This window comes from Paramisgurnus dabryanus, chromosome 16 (assembly GCF_030506205.2).
Source record: "Paramisgurnus dabryanus chromosome 16, PD_genome_1.1, whole genome shotgun sequence".
Lineage (NCBI taxonomy): Eukaryota > Metazoa > Chordata > Actinopteri > Cypriniformes > Cobitidae > Paramisgurnus > Paramisgurnus dabryanus.
In genome coordinates this window covers 17610457-17627495 of record NC_133352.1, presented here as the reverse complement: position 1 = coordinate 17627495, position 17039 = coordinate 17610457, and the positions used below count along the sequence as shown (strand labels likewise).

General features: G+C 36.3%; 2 protein-coding genes across 2 annotated transcripts; one reads left to right on the top strand and one right to left on the bottom strand.

Annotated features, from left to right (window-relative positions):
- Positions 1-179: 179 nt before the first annotated feature.
- On the bottom strand, positions 180-7612 carry pin4 (protein (peptidylprolyl cis/trans isomerase) NIMA-interacting, 4 (parvulin)). Its single transcript, XM_065266565.1, has 4 exons — positions 7461-7612; positions 7031-7101; positions 6736-6855; positions 180-487 (listed from the first exon to the last, which is right to left on the bottom strand). The coding sequence occupies exons 1-4, from the start codon at positions 7495-7497 to the stop codon at positions 329-331; spliced, it is 387 nt and encodes a 128-aa protein (XP_065122637.1). The 5' UTR covers positions 7498-7612; the 3' UTR covers positions 180-328.
- A 264-nt stretch (positions 7613-7876) lies between these two features.
- On the top strand, positions 7877-15775 carry nek12 (NIMA-related kinase 12). Its single transcript, XM_065266564.2, has 3 exons — positions 7877-9582; positions 13795-13998; positions 14093-15775. Exons 1-3 carry the CDS (start codon positions 8463-8465, stop codon positions 14248-14250), a joined length of 1482 nt encoding a protein of 493 aa, XP_065122636.1. The 5' UTR covers positions 7877-8462; the 3' UTR covers positions 14251-15775.
- Positions 15776-17039: the final 1264 nt, after the last annotated feature.

Sequence of the window (17039 nt, the reverse complement as noted above, 5' to 3'; positions counted from 1 at the left end):
GTGGTCATTCAGGATGCTGCTATGGGTTGCTACAGTACTCAGGAAGTAGTGATTTTACCCAGGAAGTAGTGTTAGTTATCACGTATGAATCGTTCTGTAGTTTGAAAAAAGTCAGAAAATTTGAAAAGTGCATGTGTCAGTGTTTTGGTTTCCAAAGATAAAAGGAACTGACACAGAGGGCTTGTTAAGATCCATTTTTATTGGCTGCTACTGTATGTACATGTTGAGAAATGGCATTGGGAATGAATTTGATTAAATTGGTGTGTCGTGGATTAATCAAATGGCAATGATGCACAACAAAAAAGTTGTTTAGTCCATTTATAAAGGTTCACTTTTTGCCTTCAACCATGATGATATGGTAGCCAAACTTTGTTTTTACTGGAGGATCCGTATATACAGGTTTGTCCATAGTGCTGACGGGTAGTGCGAACGCTGCATCCTGAAATGGTCCCACCATTGATCCTCTTGTCATCCATCCAAGGTCACCCTGCCGTAAGCAAACCCAAACTTTAAGATATACAAGCCTAAACACATTTTAATAAATATAACCATGTCTGTGACATTCAGGCAAAGTCTAAACTAATTATGAGATTAGGAGCATCAACATTTGATTTCAATTATTGATTTTACATTGATTTCAAGATTTGCATGCATGACCTTACTCAGTCAATATTGTAGATATCAAGGTTATTTTTCACACAATGTTTTTATGTAGAAACAATAAACTCCGCCACTTTGATGGTTGAAGTTCAAAAAGCAGTAATCCCTATGACTCCCTATGACTCCTGGAGACATATTGGTGGCATACTGATGTCTTGTGAAGCCAATCAATTGTTTTTTGAAAGAAATTGAACATTATTTTACTACATTACTGGCATTAATGGAGAGCTTCTGCCAAAGAAAAGCGCAATCTTCTTCTTGTGGTGTTTGGTGACAGTTGGCAAACCAGCCTTTCAGTGTTGGTCTGACCTGACAAAAACCTGTGTGGTCGAAACGTTTTAGCAGAGCAGTATTAGCAGTGTGACGATTTTTGTTCTTTCATTATCAAACCAGCCTCTCAGTGCCATCTACAGAGCGAAAGGGTTAAGTGTACTTCATGTATATCCTTCCTGTGTATGGCTGCATCCAAATTCCCATACTTGCTGTGTGCATGCGACAGGAAGTAAGTGCGCAAGACTGTCCCATGTCTTGAACCAGGCAGAGTGCAGTGCCCTTAACCCACACTATCTTAAAGGGGCGGTGAATTTGTCGATTTTATTGTTTTATACTGTTGCCTGATGTCTACTTCTGATGTCCGCGTGGTTTTTACATTCAAAAACATCAAAAACAATAAGTAATAGGCTATTTTGTAACATAGATTAGTGGCTGTCTGGAGAAATGGTTCGTTTGAAGGGGCGGGCCGCATTGAAGACCTGGACGTAAACACCCACTGCTATGATTGGACGTCTTCGTTCCCCGTCATTACATGTGGGGAAATGTTTTAAAAACATTAATGTGATAAAAATAGCAGCCGAACACAAATATGTTTGAGCCACAAACGATTCTGGGTGCTAAATATGATACGCATAAATGACAATACGTATATTAAAGTAGAAACAAAACTCGACGTGACTAAATTACCGTATACAACACAGTAAGCGCGCATCAGAATCTAAACTGCGGCTAATAAATCCTTATCAATAACTTTGTATAATTCGATTGTGCTTGTGAGGTTGCTTTTACATTCACGTAATGTTAAATACCACAGTTATATGATAAAAAATAAGCTTTGTTGAGTGTTTGACCTTTCAAACGTAACTCGCCTAAATTACCGTATACAACACAGTAAACGGGCATCAGAATCTAAACTGCGGCTGATAAATCCTTCTTTATAAATAACACTGTATATTTCTACCGTTAAATTACAGTCGTGTTGTTAAGTGGTGTATCTTTATTAATCGTTTAATGTTTTTAGTACATTAAAACAGTCAAACATATGTGTTTAGACACGGATGTTACAACAGACATATCAAGCGATCTCTTCTAACAAAGCAATAGTGAAACGCAGTAACTTAAATAAAGTAAAATGTCTTACTGTGTATAATGCTGTGTCATTGTTGTCAGATCCAATATAAGTGGTGCTTTTAATCACAGTCTCTCTGCAAATCCAGCATCGACTTCTTTCCAAATAAATCCGTGTACACAAAGTTAACAAACACTCCCCACACGAGCTGGAACTTCTTAAAAAGCAAACTTTTTCCAGGCATTTAATGTTATGTTCCAAGCCTCTGAATTAAAGTATTTAGCTTCTGTGTTGTTCCCACGCGGTTCTTCCACAACCGAAAATGCGTTTCCAGTCTTTCATAACAGATCACCGCGTCAAAATAAAAGTCTCTCAGAAAAAATGTATTTAAAAGTCATTTTGGTTACATTTGTCAATCTTTAAAGACATATTTACTTGTTGAGACACACATGTGTCACGCGAAGCTGTGGGCGGGACTTCAAAAGTGGTCCTTGTATTTGGCTATGGGGCGGTACTTCAATTCTACTTTGACGTCATAGATTTCCGAATTCCACACTGGCTTGTTTTACTGGCTTGGTGCCAAAAACGGTTATATTTCAGTAGCACGGACGTTTTCAGTTCTGAAACTTGCAGGATGTTCATTTAAGTATGATGACCTCTTATATAACAAATTATCAAGTTAAAATTGAGTATTTGATTCACCGCTCCTTTAAATACTGCTTCTGAGTGGAATTCAAAGCTAAGCTTTTCCCATCATGCTCTGGATGTAAATCGTGAGACTTTTGCCCAAACCTTGCGAGATGTTGTGTAACTTTTAATTGTAAGTTAATAAATGGATATAACATATTTTGTTAGTAAAACGGAAACTGTTCCACATTTCATTGTGTACAATTTCTGCAACTGCTTTTATCACATAATTAGAAACAAACATTAATTGTGTCGTTTATGCAGGGATTACTGAACTTTAATAAAGCTGCATGCAAAAAATGAAGAGGTTTTTTACCGGTGCAAATAATTCTGCTTCTGAAAGTTTCATGTAGATAATAATCTTTAAATTTAGCCAATTTTAAATTCAGACTGTTTGTGTGTTCAATTTACTTTTTTTTATATTTTAAGTAGCCTAAATAAAAAAAGATTTTAGCGCAAATTTTTGCCACTACCTGGATTAACATTTTTACACTTGCTAAAGCCCTTTTCACACAGACATTCCGTAAAATACACGGGACACGCATCCTGGAATTTTCCGGGACCATTAGATTTTTTGTTAATTCACACTGACATGATTACCCGGCATCTGATGGTCCCGGGAAGACACGTGACCTGTTGAAAGTCCCGCCCTCTCTTCTACGCAGCGTCTGAAGTTTGCAAATTATTTATTATTTCTCTCTCCAGAAACCACTCGCGTGCATTTTTTGTTTATGATAAGACTATGAAGGAGCGCAAGAACGCACAGTTCTATGCTGGTGAATGATCTCAGCTTCAGAGTGGATATTTGACAAGCTCCCTGATCTCTGCTTTAATACAGTTTTCAGACATTTCTCATCGTGATTGTTTATATGCATTTAAAACCCGCAATTTGAGAGGCTGAACGATATATCTTGTTGGGATGACGCACGGGTATTTTCGTTTATAATAGCTCAAATGAGCACGTGATGCGATATTCTTTTATGCTGCTGAATGATCTTCGTTTCAACGCAGTAAGTAACGAGCTATTAACTTACCTGATATCTGCTTCAGTGCAGTTTGCTGACATTTCTCGTCATGAATGTTGTAAATCCCTCATTTTAAAGAGTTGAACCAACTTCATGATGCCATGACACGCGCGTCCTCACTACGGCACGTGCGTCATTGTTTATGCATCTCATTTATCATTTCCTGATAACTGCTTCAATCTAGTTTGCAACATTTCTCATGGTGAATGTTTATATGCATGTTATCTCTCGTTTTAATGACCTGAACCATAACTTTTGTTGTGATGACGCGCGCGTCCTCACTACGACACAACCATTACGGCATTCTCTCGGCTTCTTGTTCACACAGAGGGTTTTCCGTATATCTGACTAGGTCCTCTTTCCGGTAACGATCCCAGAAAATTTTTTTTTAAAGAGTTTGTGTTCACACAGACGCTTGTCTGGCAATTTTATGGGTATTTTCTGGGACCAAAGGTCTGTGTGAATGGGGTTTAAGGGCCCTATTTTAACGATCTAAGCGCACTGTCTAAAGCGCACAGCGAAACGTCTAAATGGGCGTGTCCGAATCCACTTTTGCTAATTTAACGACGGTAAAAATTGTTTTTGCGCCGAGCGCATGGTCGAAAAGGGTAGGTCCTATTGTAATGGGAGTATTTTGGGCGTAACGTGCAGTAAACCAATGAGAGTCACAGCTCTCATCCCCTTTAAAAGCCAGTTACGCTGGCGTTATGTCTAATCCCTATTTAGATGACGGACTTTGTAAACTGAAAAATTAAGCGGAGGAAGAAGATCCCCAGTTTAAGATTAATGTTAAATAATTGTGTTGTTTTTCACTTGTATTGAAATTGTTATTTTTTATTAAAACCTTTAAAACCCGTTTTCTTTTAGTCATGGAAGTAAAAAGCAGGCTTGTAATTGCTTTAAATGTATGGCTATCCAATATCATCAAAAAATAATTTACAAGTATGTAAGATAAGGTTTGTACTCTAAACATACTTTATTTGTAACAAACAGGAGATAAAGAATTTACAAACGGCTCTCCTCACGTTTCAGCACTTTGGACAGCGTTTTTTTTTAGCAAAGAGTTTTTTTAAAGGACAAGTTTGGTATTTTAGACTTAAAGCCCTGTTTTCAGATTGTTTATGGTCAAATAGAATGGTTTTGACTGAAATTTCGACATTTTCGGCTGCCCTGAGAATTTTCGCGTGTTTGTGTTTCAGCTCAGACCTCTACAATGGGTTTAATGGTGCACTGGAACAATCCTTCCTAAAATGCATTAAACTTTCGTTTACAAAGACGTGAAACTCACCGAGTGGTCAGGGGTGTTCACTGGTATGCTCACACAAAAATCGCTCCAAAAGACGCATTCCAACAGGTTTTATCGTAGTTTTTACCAACTCCATTGACTGTATTAGACGTCCTGTGAGGTACGGTATTACTCCGCGCCGGGAACTTTGTTTCTATTCTTGCAATTGGCAAAGGCGGATTAGCGCCACCACCTGGGCTGGAGTGTCTATTATTCAAGCTCTAAGCGGAAGAATGTACAGGTGTGAGGCGTTTGGGGAAATAGGTCCACAAGTTAACAACGAATGCTAAAACAGCTGTTGGAAAGCATCTTTTGCAGCGATTTTTGTGTGAGCATATCAATGAACACCCCTGACCACTCGGTGAGTTTCACGTCTTTGTAAACGAAAGTTTAAAGCATTTTAGGAAGGATTGTTCCAGTGCACCATTAAACCCATTGTAGAGGTCTGAGCTGAAACACAAACACGCGAAAATTCTCAGGGCAGCCGAAAATGTCGAAATTTCAGTCAAAACCATTCTATTTGACTATAAACAATCTGAAAACAGGGCTTTAAGTCTAAAATACCGAACTTGTCCTTTAAGCATTACTTAAAAATGTTTCTCATCTCACCATATCCACAGGTACAGAGTCATCATATACAATAAATCCGTGAGGTAGCATTAAAAAAACATTTAAAAACAGACGCATTTGTTCAAAGCAAAGCATTTATTTACTTACCAGGCTGCAGGTGAAGCAGCTCTTTGCGCCTTCTAACGTCTCATAATTAGTCCTCATTTATGTCCAAGAGACTCAATAATAATCTTTTACATTCAATCCTTTAATCTTTCATATTTAAAAGCATTTTTGTGCTGCTGCGCATTCATGTACCTTGTGATAAGCAAACCCGCGTTGTCCTCTCGTGTATAGGCACATTTTACTAATGCGCTCTTTAAATAACATAAAACACATTGCGCCATTGACTTTAGACCAGGTTTTTGTTGGTCAATGGCGTAGTCTATTTTAGTTGCCTCAAAATAGCAACGCGCCAACAATGCGCCTGAACACACCTCGTTTTCAGATCAGAACGCCCATGGGCGCAAAAGGGGGCGCAAATGCATTTGCTATTTAAACAACGCGGCGCTAAACGTGAAAATTAGGGTGGAAACTAGCGAAAGACACTTGCGTCGCGCATTGCGCTGCATTGCACCGGGTGTAAGATAGAGCCCTATTAGAGGCTGGACTGACAACCGCCTCCAAACACTACAAGACGACAACCATGCTCATGTTTGGCAGAGCCTCTGCATTCATGCTAATAATGTTGTAAATATTATATTGGATATAACTGCTTTTTGAAGTCTAAAAGTGGCGGAAACTATTGATCTATATGAATATGCACAGAGCACTGGGGTTTCTGCAAATTATCTACTTTATTGTTCTACTGAAGAAAAAATGTCACCAACATATCGGATGGCCTGAGGGTAAGTAAATAAAGAGCACATTTTAATTTTTGGGTAAACTATCCCTTTAAAAAAAGGCTGCACAGATTTTGTTTTATTTAATGTCTGCGTACAATTTATAATTTGGTGTATAAAAGGCATAATATAGGTTAAATATTTAATAAAAAATGCATTGATAGTGGCTGGAATGCTGTCTGCTGGAAAGAAGCATTTACTACCCTGAAGCTACAGGATATCTCTTGTTTATGTGTGGCAGTTTTAGCAGTGTTTTGCAGTGTAACATCCTTACAACATACTTACTCCTTGTCTGGCTTTGTCCTCACTGTATTGTGTTGCCACCTCACTGAAGCGCACACCAGACTTCAGTTTCTCCATTGCTTCCATGCACTTGCCATGCTTTTCACAGAGAACATGCCGAACCTGACACAGAATTCAAAGATACATTACCAAAATGTAATGACAAAGGACAATAAAATTGTCATTTCAGTTGGCAATACATGCAAATCTATATTTGAATAAAGGCTTTAAAGTTTATGTTGCTTTATATATCTTAATAACAGTGATCCTAGGATAGCCACTAAAAAGTATACAGTACCTTCACTGCTGTACCTCCTTTCTGAGCCTTCTCCTTTTTATCACTGTCCCCACTGCCTGAAGCAGCAGCACCTGTAAAATGTAAGTTATACATAATTTAACAACTAAAACTTGATATTGTGCAGCTAAAAGCAACGCGTATTAGTTTATAAGTAGACTACTAGTTATGTTATACATTCACATTTTGGTATACTCTATACAAACCTTAAATGTATTTAGTAAATATACCACGCCTTTAAATTTTAACTGAAGCGTGTAAAACAGAATAAACCAGTTTAAATATAACAGAGTAACATGTTATCACTGTTTAGCTGCAAACATTACATGCTAACATTAAGCAGTTACTGACAAAAGCTACGCTGTGAATTTAACGGGTGTTGTCTATTAAATAAGACGCTGTGTTTATTCATTATTACACACGTGTGCCTTACCTTTAGCACCTTTGCCACCCTTTCCTTTTGGTGGCATTTTCAATCAATCCCCTCGTGTGTTGATGCTTTCACTGGACTAGCAGTAAGTTAGCACACAAGAGCTAACTCACTCAAGATTCCCACGCGGTTAGGCTAACAATTAAACAAAAACGGCATTTGCGTATAGTTTTCAAAATATCAGTTGTATTTTTTGTAATATTCTATGTAATAATAAACGAATGCATTTTTCAATATTTTAAACTGATAAAAATAAAACATGTTGATGTATATTTTTAACTCTGCGCAAATTTGACTGGAAATGAGGCTCTTGAATGCATTAAATAGACATGCATTGTTTTTTATTTTAACTTAAAACTCTTATCGTAGTTTATTTATGATAACGAATTTAAGATGTTATGATGGTCAATTTTTGTAGTTTTATTTTGTAACTGCAGAGTGTATAGTCGTACATCTAGATTATAACTGGATTTTTTTAGTGACGACATTTCTGCGCAAATTTGTCCAGCGATGATGCTCGTGAACAAGCTATAAACAGCTGACCCAATATGATGAAGCTGCAGACTCTCGTGCCTGTCTGACCTACATTTTTTTTAGATGGTATGAAAACACAGAAACCGTATACTATATATTTTATATACATTTATTTATATAACATATTATAACGTCAGTTTATACTCTATGCAGCTAAACATCAGAGCGAATCCGATATCCGTTTGTTAATGCAGCTGTTACCATGGTAACACAAAGACAACACAGCTGCTTTCCGTTCCTGATACAATAAATACGTGACGTTTTTCAATAAGGCATCACAACTAATAAAGGTAACAATGATTTTAAAGATGTAAGGTAAATAATTGTTTTTTTTTTAGGCGCTTAATATACGGTAGTACTGTTTCCCTACTTGTTTTATTTAAAGAGGTCACCGCTTATCTATCAAAACAAGTGCCCATATCTGTTCCTCAAGGGGAGAAATGAAATACCAATAAGGTAAGAGGGTAAAATATGGAAAAATATGACAAAGTCCTCACTCTTGGTAGGGGAGGAGCAGGTGTTGTGATGTTGATGAAACATGTCGATACAAAGAAATTTTATGCTGTCAAGAGAATACACGTGGACAGTTCTCGAAAAACAAAGACTAAAGAGGTTGTGTTACAAGAAGCTGATATATTGAGGAGCTTAAAGCACCCCCATATTATATCATGGATCGACACTTTTTTTGACCTAACAAATGACCATATTTACATCGTTATGGATTACTGTGATGGTGGAACACTTGATGACCACATTAAAGAGCAAAAAAGCGGGCAATACTTTGCAGAAACCAAGGTTATGGACTGGTTTGTGCAAGTCGTGATGGCTGTTGGTTACATACACTCGGAAAAAATCCTTCACAGAGATATAAAGCCTTCCAATGTGCTGCTAACCAAAAGAGGTGTGATCAAGCTTGGGGATTTTGGGATATCAAAAATTATGAACCACACACTTGACATGGCCTCTACCTGCGTGGGAACACCCAGTTATCTGAGTCCTGAACTCTGTCAAGATGTCCCATACAGCACCAAATCTGACATGTGGGCTGTCGGATGTCTGCTGTATGAACTCTGTGTACTCAAACCGGCGTTTGAAGCTAAAAATCTCCTAAGTCTGTTTTACAAGATCATCAAAGGAGAATACATTGATATCCCAGAGAGGTATTCAGAGGACATGCGTACATTAATTGAAAAAATGCTGTCCTTGGTTCCCGAAAAAAGACCAAGCGCGAGCGGCATTCTAAGCATGACCTATGTGCAAGAATTTCTGGGAAACTTTATTGCACGTCAGGAGAAAGAACTGACAAAGGTTAATGCTGAAACAACAAGAGAGGACTCTAACAATGAAATGTCATCTTTGGAAAGCAGAACAGACCGTTCCTCTGCTGTTTCTGATATGGCACAGAGAACAGAGACTGAAGATAAAACTTCACAAAGTGCTGAGGAGCAAGTGGCCCATGAAGAAACCGAGTCGGATTATTCAGAGGACTTTGACGATCATGAGAGCATTTCATCCTCAGAGAGTGTTTTGAGGGATGATGTCTCCTCCAGCCAAGGAAATGAGCTTGAAGAGGCAGTTGAGGAATCTAGTGGTAAGTGTCTAGTGTAATATATTAATAATAGACCTGTCCGTCAATTTAAATATCTAATCTAGATTTATCACATGTTTATTATGAGTTTGAGTTAATCAAACTTTTATCTGTTCTATGTTTACCTTAATTTAACACTTTTAAGTTTTTAATACTCTAATCAAAATTGGCCTGAAGAAATATAGATGCTTTATGCAAATGTATGTTTATTATTAGTGAAAGATTCAGCAAAAAATAATAAAGATTTATTAAGGTTCAAAATCTAAATCACTGCATACCTTAAAATTACTGGTAAAACTTGATTCGCACATACAACGTCAAAAACAATATCAACATATGTTAAAGTTTTTTCTTTCTTTTATTGTTTGGTTGACATTAAGACACAGTTAAGATCTACAGTACTGTAATGCAAGGATCTAATAAAATGTTACACATCAGATATTTTTCCCCATAAATTAATCAAACATTCACTTTAGACATAACAGATTATACACGCTTAAAACATCTTGTGTCTGGTTAAGGACCACACATTTAGTGGTTTACTCTTTGTTATTTTTGGAACAGCACTTTGTGTTGTTTTAACATATCTTGTGTTGTCACTTTTATTTATATGAACTCAAATGACACATAATGTGTTAAAAACAACACATAATGTGTTAAACAGTTTAACACAAAACAATGTGTTAAAATTAACACATCCAGGTGACATTATGTGTCATTTTGTGTTGATATTGAGTTCATATAAATAAAAGGGAGAAGAAAACAAGATGTGTTAAAACAACACAAAGTGTGTTGTTACAAAAATAACACAGAGATGTGTTAAGTTAAGGACAACACACTTGATGTGTTGTCCTTAACTAGACACAAGATGTGTTATTTTAACACATTCTTTTAAGAGTGTATCTGCGTGAATTCTTGTTAAAACCGATATTTTAAAAACTGTAATTCTGTCTATGTGTGCATATATCGCGGTTCAGATGTGTCAGTCAACACGAGGAAGATTGTTTCCGAGTCTTTTCGCTCCTAAAAACTATATAAACATCACACATTACTTTATAATTCATTTAAAAATCAAGCAAGTCCTGCACTTTACTTTCTAATTCCTACATGTTTTAGAACCAATACCAAAATCTCAGACGTGCAAGTGGATTGACACGCACTCTTTGTATTAGTTAAAGGAACATGCCCACATTTTGTGAATTTAGCTTATTCACCGTGTCCCCCAGAGTTAGATAAGTTCATACATACCTTTCTCATCTCCGTGCGTGCTGTAACTCTGTCTGACGCAGCCCACGCTAGCTTAGCTTAGCACAAAGACTGGAAGTGAATGGCTCCAGCTAGCAAACTGCTCCCAATAAGTGACAAAATAACGCCAACATTTTCCTATTTATGTGTTGTGACTTGTATAGTCACACCGTGTACAAATAACAAGGTCATATGAGACAAAGCCATCTTTTAACAGTACACATACTGGGAACTATATTCTCAGAAGGCGAAGCACTGCTACTTGGGCGGAGTGATTTGCTCGCAGCCCCCGAGAAGCCCTGTGGTGAAAAGCAGAGAGTTCGGTCAGAGTTGTGCAAATCACTCTGCACAAGTAACAGTGCTTCGCCTTCTGAGAATATAGTTCACAGTATGTATACTGTTAAAAGATGGCTGTGTCTCATATGACCTTGTTATTTGTACACGGTTTGACTATACAAATCACAACTCATAAATAGGAAAATGTTTGCGTTATTTTGTCACTTATTGGGAGCAGTATGCTAGCTGGAGCCATTCACTTCCAGTCTTTGTGCTAAGCTAACAGGGGCTGCGTCAGACAAAGTTACAGCACGCACGGAGATGAGAAGGGTATGTATGAACTTATCTAACTCTGGGGGATTCAGTGAATAAGCTAAATTCCCAAAATGTGGGCGTGTTCCTTTAAGCATTTAGGACGGTACACCTCTCAAAAAATGAAGCTACAAAAATAAATCATTTTTTACGTTTAATGACTATACTTTATGTATAAGGCTGAATCTCAATTTATCCAACAACGGGCTAGAAATTGCACATTGCCTTAATCGCACGTTAATAAAATTTGTTTTGTTAATGTCTTATTAACACATTACTTTTGACAGCCCTAACTAATAGTAATCTATGCTGTCTATTTTATTTATTTAAAAAACCTAATATGGATTATATGCAGAGGTTAAAATGAACATTTAACTTGCTGTACAGTATTTTTTGGGGGGGGGGGTTTGTTCTTCACTCATATCCTATTGACTGTGTGTACCAATTCAAAATATTGTGTTAAAGTACCAATCAAATTTAAATTAAAAACTTTTTATATTAATTTTTACAATGACTTATATGTGATCTTCATTGTTTAAAAAAAAATAATGTGTCCTCATAGTCTTTGAGTCTATTGAAATTATCTCTCTTTACTTCCAGTCATGAGGAATGCGAGAAAACAGGAAAAGATCGCAGCAATTAGCAAATAGCAACATGACCCAACTTCCAACAATCCAATCAATTCCCGCCCTACCTTTTTTCCTCATTTCAGAAGTCATTTCACTCGCATATACGTCACAACTGGGAAAAAAGACAATAGCTAGTTTTGTTTCATTGTGACTTTAAACCATTGTTTCTCAAACTTTTTCAGCCCAAGGACCACTTTATCTTCCAATTTTTTTCTGAGGACCACTTAACAGAATTCCACTCGAACACTCCCCGAAAAAACAACAAAATAAGAAGGATAAGCTAAGTTTAAGTTTAATATGCAACTGTTTCAAGTCAAAAACTATTTTTTTAAAAACAAATGCATTGCAATGTTCAAAAATTATTATATGAATTTTATTTCATTTGAAAAAGTAAATGTGAAATGAGTTGCAGCTTAATATGAACAACAAACTGCACATGTGAAAAAAAATGCAATTAAATATAACAGCCTAGGTCCCACTTAATGTCATTCCAAAGAGCCATTAGTTTAAAACTGAGGTGGTGGGTATATGAAGTCTATGGTTGTAACTACTGTATGGTAACAAAAAAATACTGAAAAAAAATCCCCTTTATGTCCAAAATCACTGAAATTACAGGGATTTTACACATGAAACAAAAACTAGTACATTACAAAACTAATAGATCTGTGGATTTTCGTTGTTTTCAGTTGACGCTTGATCTTTTATTTTGACTCCTCTTTGGTTTAGCCAACCGATCCATTTTTACGTTATTAAAACAGAAAGGCAAGAACTGATATCACAGTTTCGCAAGTGCATTAAAAGTCTACTTAAATAATTGACGATTGTACAAACACTTGCCAGGTCATCTTTGGCGGACCACACTTTGAGAATTACTGCTTTAAACAAATAAAAAATCCACAACTTTAAGAAAGATCTCATTACATTTTAACACAAACAGCGATATCTTAAACATGTTAACATCATGCAAATCTCCAATTCATCTTACAATTTCAAGGTCAATTTTAAAAGCTATAGGAAAAACATTATTACAAATGAAAGTAAGTTAAATATGATTGTATGTCTCTAACCTCAAGACCCGAGCTTTGGTTTGGCTTGCATTTTAGATTTCTTCCAGCTGTTTGGGGTTAAGAAGAACCAATAAATATTATAACCAAATATTTTTCTTTGAACATAAAGCAGTGTAATTGTCCACGTTTGTGTACAACAGGTCCTAGTTACACAGAATTAAGTATTATGGTGGTGCAAACAACTAAAAATTTAATGTCCACGAATGTGGACACACCAGGTCTTAGGAGGTTAAATATAAAAAATTATGATATGTTTTGACTGAATAAATAGAATTTTTATATTGTAGTTATATACAGTGTTAAATATTGCCAGTACATTTCTGTAGATTTAAATGTATGTTTTTTACTGGCAACAGTTTGTTCAAAGTTAAATAAACATTAACAAGTCTTTATCTTTATAAAATAAAACTAAAATAACTTTGCATAAGGTTGTTATTTTAGTTTTATTCTGTAAAGATAAAACCTTGTTGACGTTCAATGTTCATTTAACTTTGAACAAACTGTTGCAAGTAAATAACATACATTTAAATCTACAGTAAGTTACTGGCAAACAGCTGCATAACTACAGCAATGTTTTTTACAGTAATTGTTTAACCTGTTTGTAACTTCGTTCTTACACCTCTGAATACTTCTCTAAGCAAACATTTTAAAGCAAACATGATACAATTTTCATTTTCTTTTGACAGTTGTTTCTGACAACGAGGACATCCCTGACTATCCGGATGACTTTGAAGAAGCTGAGGATGATGATCTGGCTGAAGTTGTCAGCTGTGCCAGAGAAGCCATGAACTATCTCTCAGAGAATGACTGCTTTCATGTGGACCTGCTGGAGGTCAAAGATGCTGATGGTTTCTCTGTCACAATGAAAGTCTTACGAGAGAAATACATGGGTAAACCTTCATAAATAACACTAATAAAGATAAAGTGTGTTCTGCGAGTGCCTCTGTATGCTTAAAAAGTCTGTTCTCCTTTCTGGTATTATAGAAGATGTTGGAGCCTCGGTTTATGAGGAAATCAGTGAGCACTTTCTGAATGGCCTCACACCAGAGGATCTACAGCCACAGTTCCAGCACATGATTGGGACAGACCATTTAGAGACCTGTTACCTCATATTCAATCTTGACCAAGAAACTACATGCTGAGTCACAAATAGAGAAATGAATTTTGAGTTCAAATGTGAGCCGATTAACCTCAGCAATCGCTAGAACTGTAGTGTGTTTTGATTATATTATCAACATATTTTAAACAATATAATTATAATTGGGATGCACTTATAGATAATGACTCGTCGATCAAAAACTGAAAGTCTACCCTAAGCATTTAAAGAGTGATTATTTTGGCACTCATTTGTGTTCTTGTAAAACCAGAAGGTGGCACTCTATAATCAGAAAATGTGTTTTTGGATGAATGCTGTTGACTGAACTGTAATTTTTTTATCTTGTCTCCATAAATCACATCTGAGACTAATAAAGAACTGCTACCTTCAGGATTAAATATTGAATACTGTTATTTACCATAAATCCAATCCTGTCAACTATTATTTAAAACATTTAACCCATTGGTTTGACTTTTTTTCTTAAAAACCCAGGTGAAATATTAAAAACAGGGTAAATTTCCCAATGTGCTTTTATTCTAGTCAATTATAGTACAAAAACCAGAACACTTCTACTGAATATGTAAATTTATGAGCCACAGCTGCAGTTTTGTTCCGCATGTTTTCCCATAGTCCAGCTGATTCCAACTGGGAATTGGTCAGCTTGACAGAACAAGCTCCATACATGATCCATTTCTAAATGTTCACAGTTGACCTCCAGAGAAAAGTGTGTTCAATATTACCAAGTCAGCAATAGCTTGGAACTGCGTCAGTTTTATCCAGAAAATTGTGAATGAAAACAAGGAAAACTGTAACTAGTGGCAACACCTCTACCCAATTACAGAAAATATTCATCTTCATTCTTCTTCTTTTCACAGAATAGAGTTTTGGCTATATGTCTTTATGTTTGTTTTAATAGCTCTATAAACTTATTGGGGCGGTTTCCCAGACAGGGATTATTTTAAGACAGGACTAGGCCTTAGTTAAATTGAGATGTTTAAGTAATTTTTAAAAGCATAATTTTTAAATAAACATTACTGATGTGCATCTTGAGACGCAACACTCGCACAGACATATTTTAAGATATGTCAGAGCAAGTTCTTTCAGATCAAGACAACACTAACATTAAAGTTAGTCTGGGAAAAATCCTTTCTGGGACCCCGCCCCATTATGTGTCTGTCCCAAAAGGGCAGTTTTTGTAGTGTATTTTACTCAAGCTTCTGTAAATATGGAAAAGTATGTATCTTTGTGATTGTAAAGATCAACCTGACCGCAGAAGTCCAGTTGTTGTTAAAATAACGTGTTTTTATTTAAATGAAATTAAAGAATACATAATATCATAAATCATGTTCTGCAAACTTAAAACAGAAAATGTTGGCATCAAAACGGTACAGTAAAATTTTTAATTCAATCCCACAAGGCACATCTCTTTATCCAGGTTGTGTTTTGGTTGGAGAGAGTATAGAGCTTTAAAAAAATGTCCATATGCCTGGAGGATTGTCTGTCGTGTGTCTTTATCCAGCTCTGCATTTGGATGAATGTATGAGAGTTCAATATAGTCTGAGACCACCGAAGAAGTAGCAATCACCTCTACAGCCTGCTTCACTAAACCCTGTCAATATTTCATCCATAGTAAAGCAAGCGACTCTAAAAAACGTGTTACTTGTTTCCTTAGGGTTTCATATTAGTTTGATGCATTATTGATTAATCTTTGGATGTGCTTATATTTTTTTTGTTTGTAAATCATTCAGAAATGAGGTTTGGATCTTGATTGACATTTTGTTTATGGGTATGAGCTTCTGTAATATACATTACACTTATGAGCTTGGCTAATGCTTTTATTCAAAGGGACTTGCAGTGCAGACCCATTTTATTACTATGTGTGTTCTCATCACATTTTGCACCGGTAACACAAAGCTCTGCCAGATGAGCTGTTGGAACGCTGTGTAATGTAGTTAATTGTTCGAAAACAAATAAGAGTAAGGTTTTATCTTTGACTTGTTTTGTTATCCCTCCTTATTGTTCCTAAATGAGGCATATTTCTGTGTTCACAGCATTACATACTGCTATCCACTGCTATAATCGCATCTTCATTGACAAAGAAAATAAGACATGTTTTTGAGATAGTAAATGACCTGGGGTGAAAATCAATACTGCTGCATCATTGGATTTTTGTTAGTAAGAAATATATTGGACTAATCGTATCGACAGATGAAAGTATTTTCCCCTCTACTGGACATTGGCGGGTTGTTTAAAGCAGGCGATTATCAGGGCAGATTATATCCTGCAATCTCAGAAAAGGTACAACAAGGTAACAAAAAGCACAAAAAGCATCGTTTTGTGCCTAAAAGGTGCATATTGGTACCGTAAAGGAATATTTATACACATTAGGACTTTTTTGAAAGGAACTGCTGCCCCAGTGACAACTTTTGTAAGTTTTTCTGAGTGTGTGGCATTAAAAGGAGTGGAAAACCGCAACTCATTCTATGTGATTATTTTGAATTTGGTCACAATGACAGAGTTTGTATGCTCTGCACTTCTAGTATTTCATGACATTAATTTCATATCTTCATTGTGTCATGCAGGTTATTATTTTTATAAAAATCATTGAAATTGGGAGATGGAATGGGCTGTATTCATAACTGACAGCTTCTGTGATTTTCCAGTGAGAACGGATGTACAACCGAGTGAATGAGGAACCTCTGGGCTAGCATGTTTTCCCTGACCTTTAATAGACAGCACATGTCTGACCAACATTGCTGTAAGTCAACATAGATACCATACAGCTCCTCACATGTGTGCTTCATTGCAAGCACGTTGTTTTCATTTTTTCCTGTC

What these genes read in the sequence shown, in the direction of transcription:
- pin4 (XM_065266565.1), bottom strand. Translation starts at nt 7,497, where the DNA reads ATGCCACCAAAAGGAAAGGGTGGCAAAGGTGCTAAAG. An exon ending in GGGTGGCAAAGGTGCTAAAG is followed by an intron (nt 7,102 to 7,460) that starts GTAAGGCACACG and finishes TACATTTTACAG; the next exon opens with GTGCTGCTGCTTCAGGCAGT. An exon ending in AGGACAAAGCCAGACAAGGA is followed by an intron (nt 488 to 6,735) that starts GTAAGTATGTTG and finishes TGCTTACGGCAG; the next exon opens with GGTGACCTTGGATGGATGAC.
- nek12 (XM_065266564.2), top strand. Translation starts at nt 8,463, where the DNA reads ATGGAAAAATATGACAAAGTCCTCACTCTTGGTAGGGGAGGAGCAGGT. An exon ending in GGCAGTTGAGGAATCTAGTG is followed by an intron (nt 9,583 to 13,794) that starts GTAAGTGTCTAG and finishes TTCTTTTGACAG; the next exon opens with TTGTTTCTGACAACGAGGAC. An exon ending in CTTACGAGAGAAATACATGG is followed by an intron (nt 13,999 to 14,092) that starts GTAAACCTTCAT and finishes CTGGTATTATAG; the next exon opens with AAGATGTTGGAGCCTCGGTT.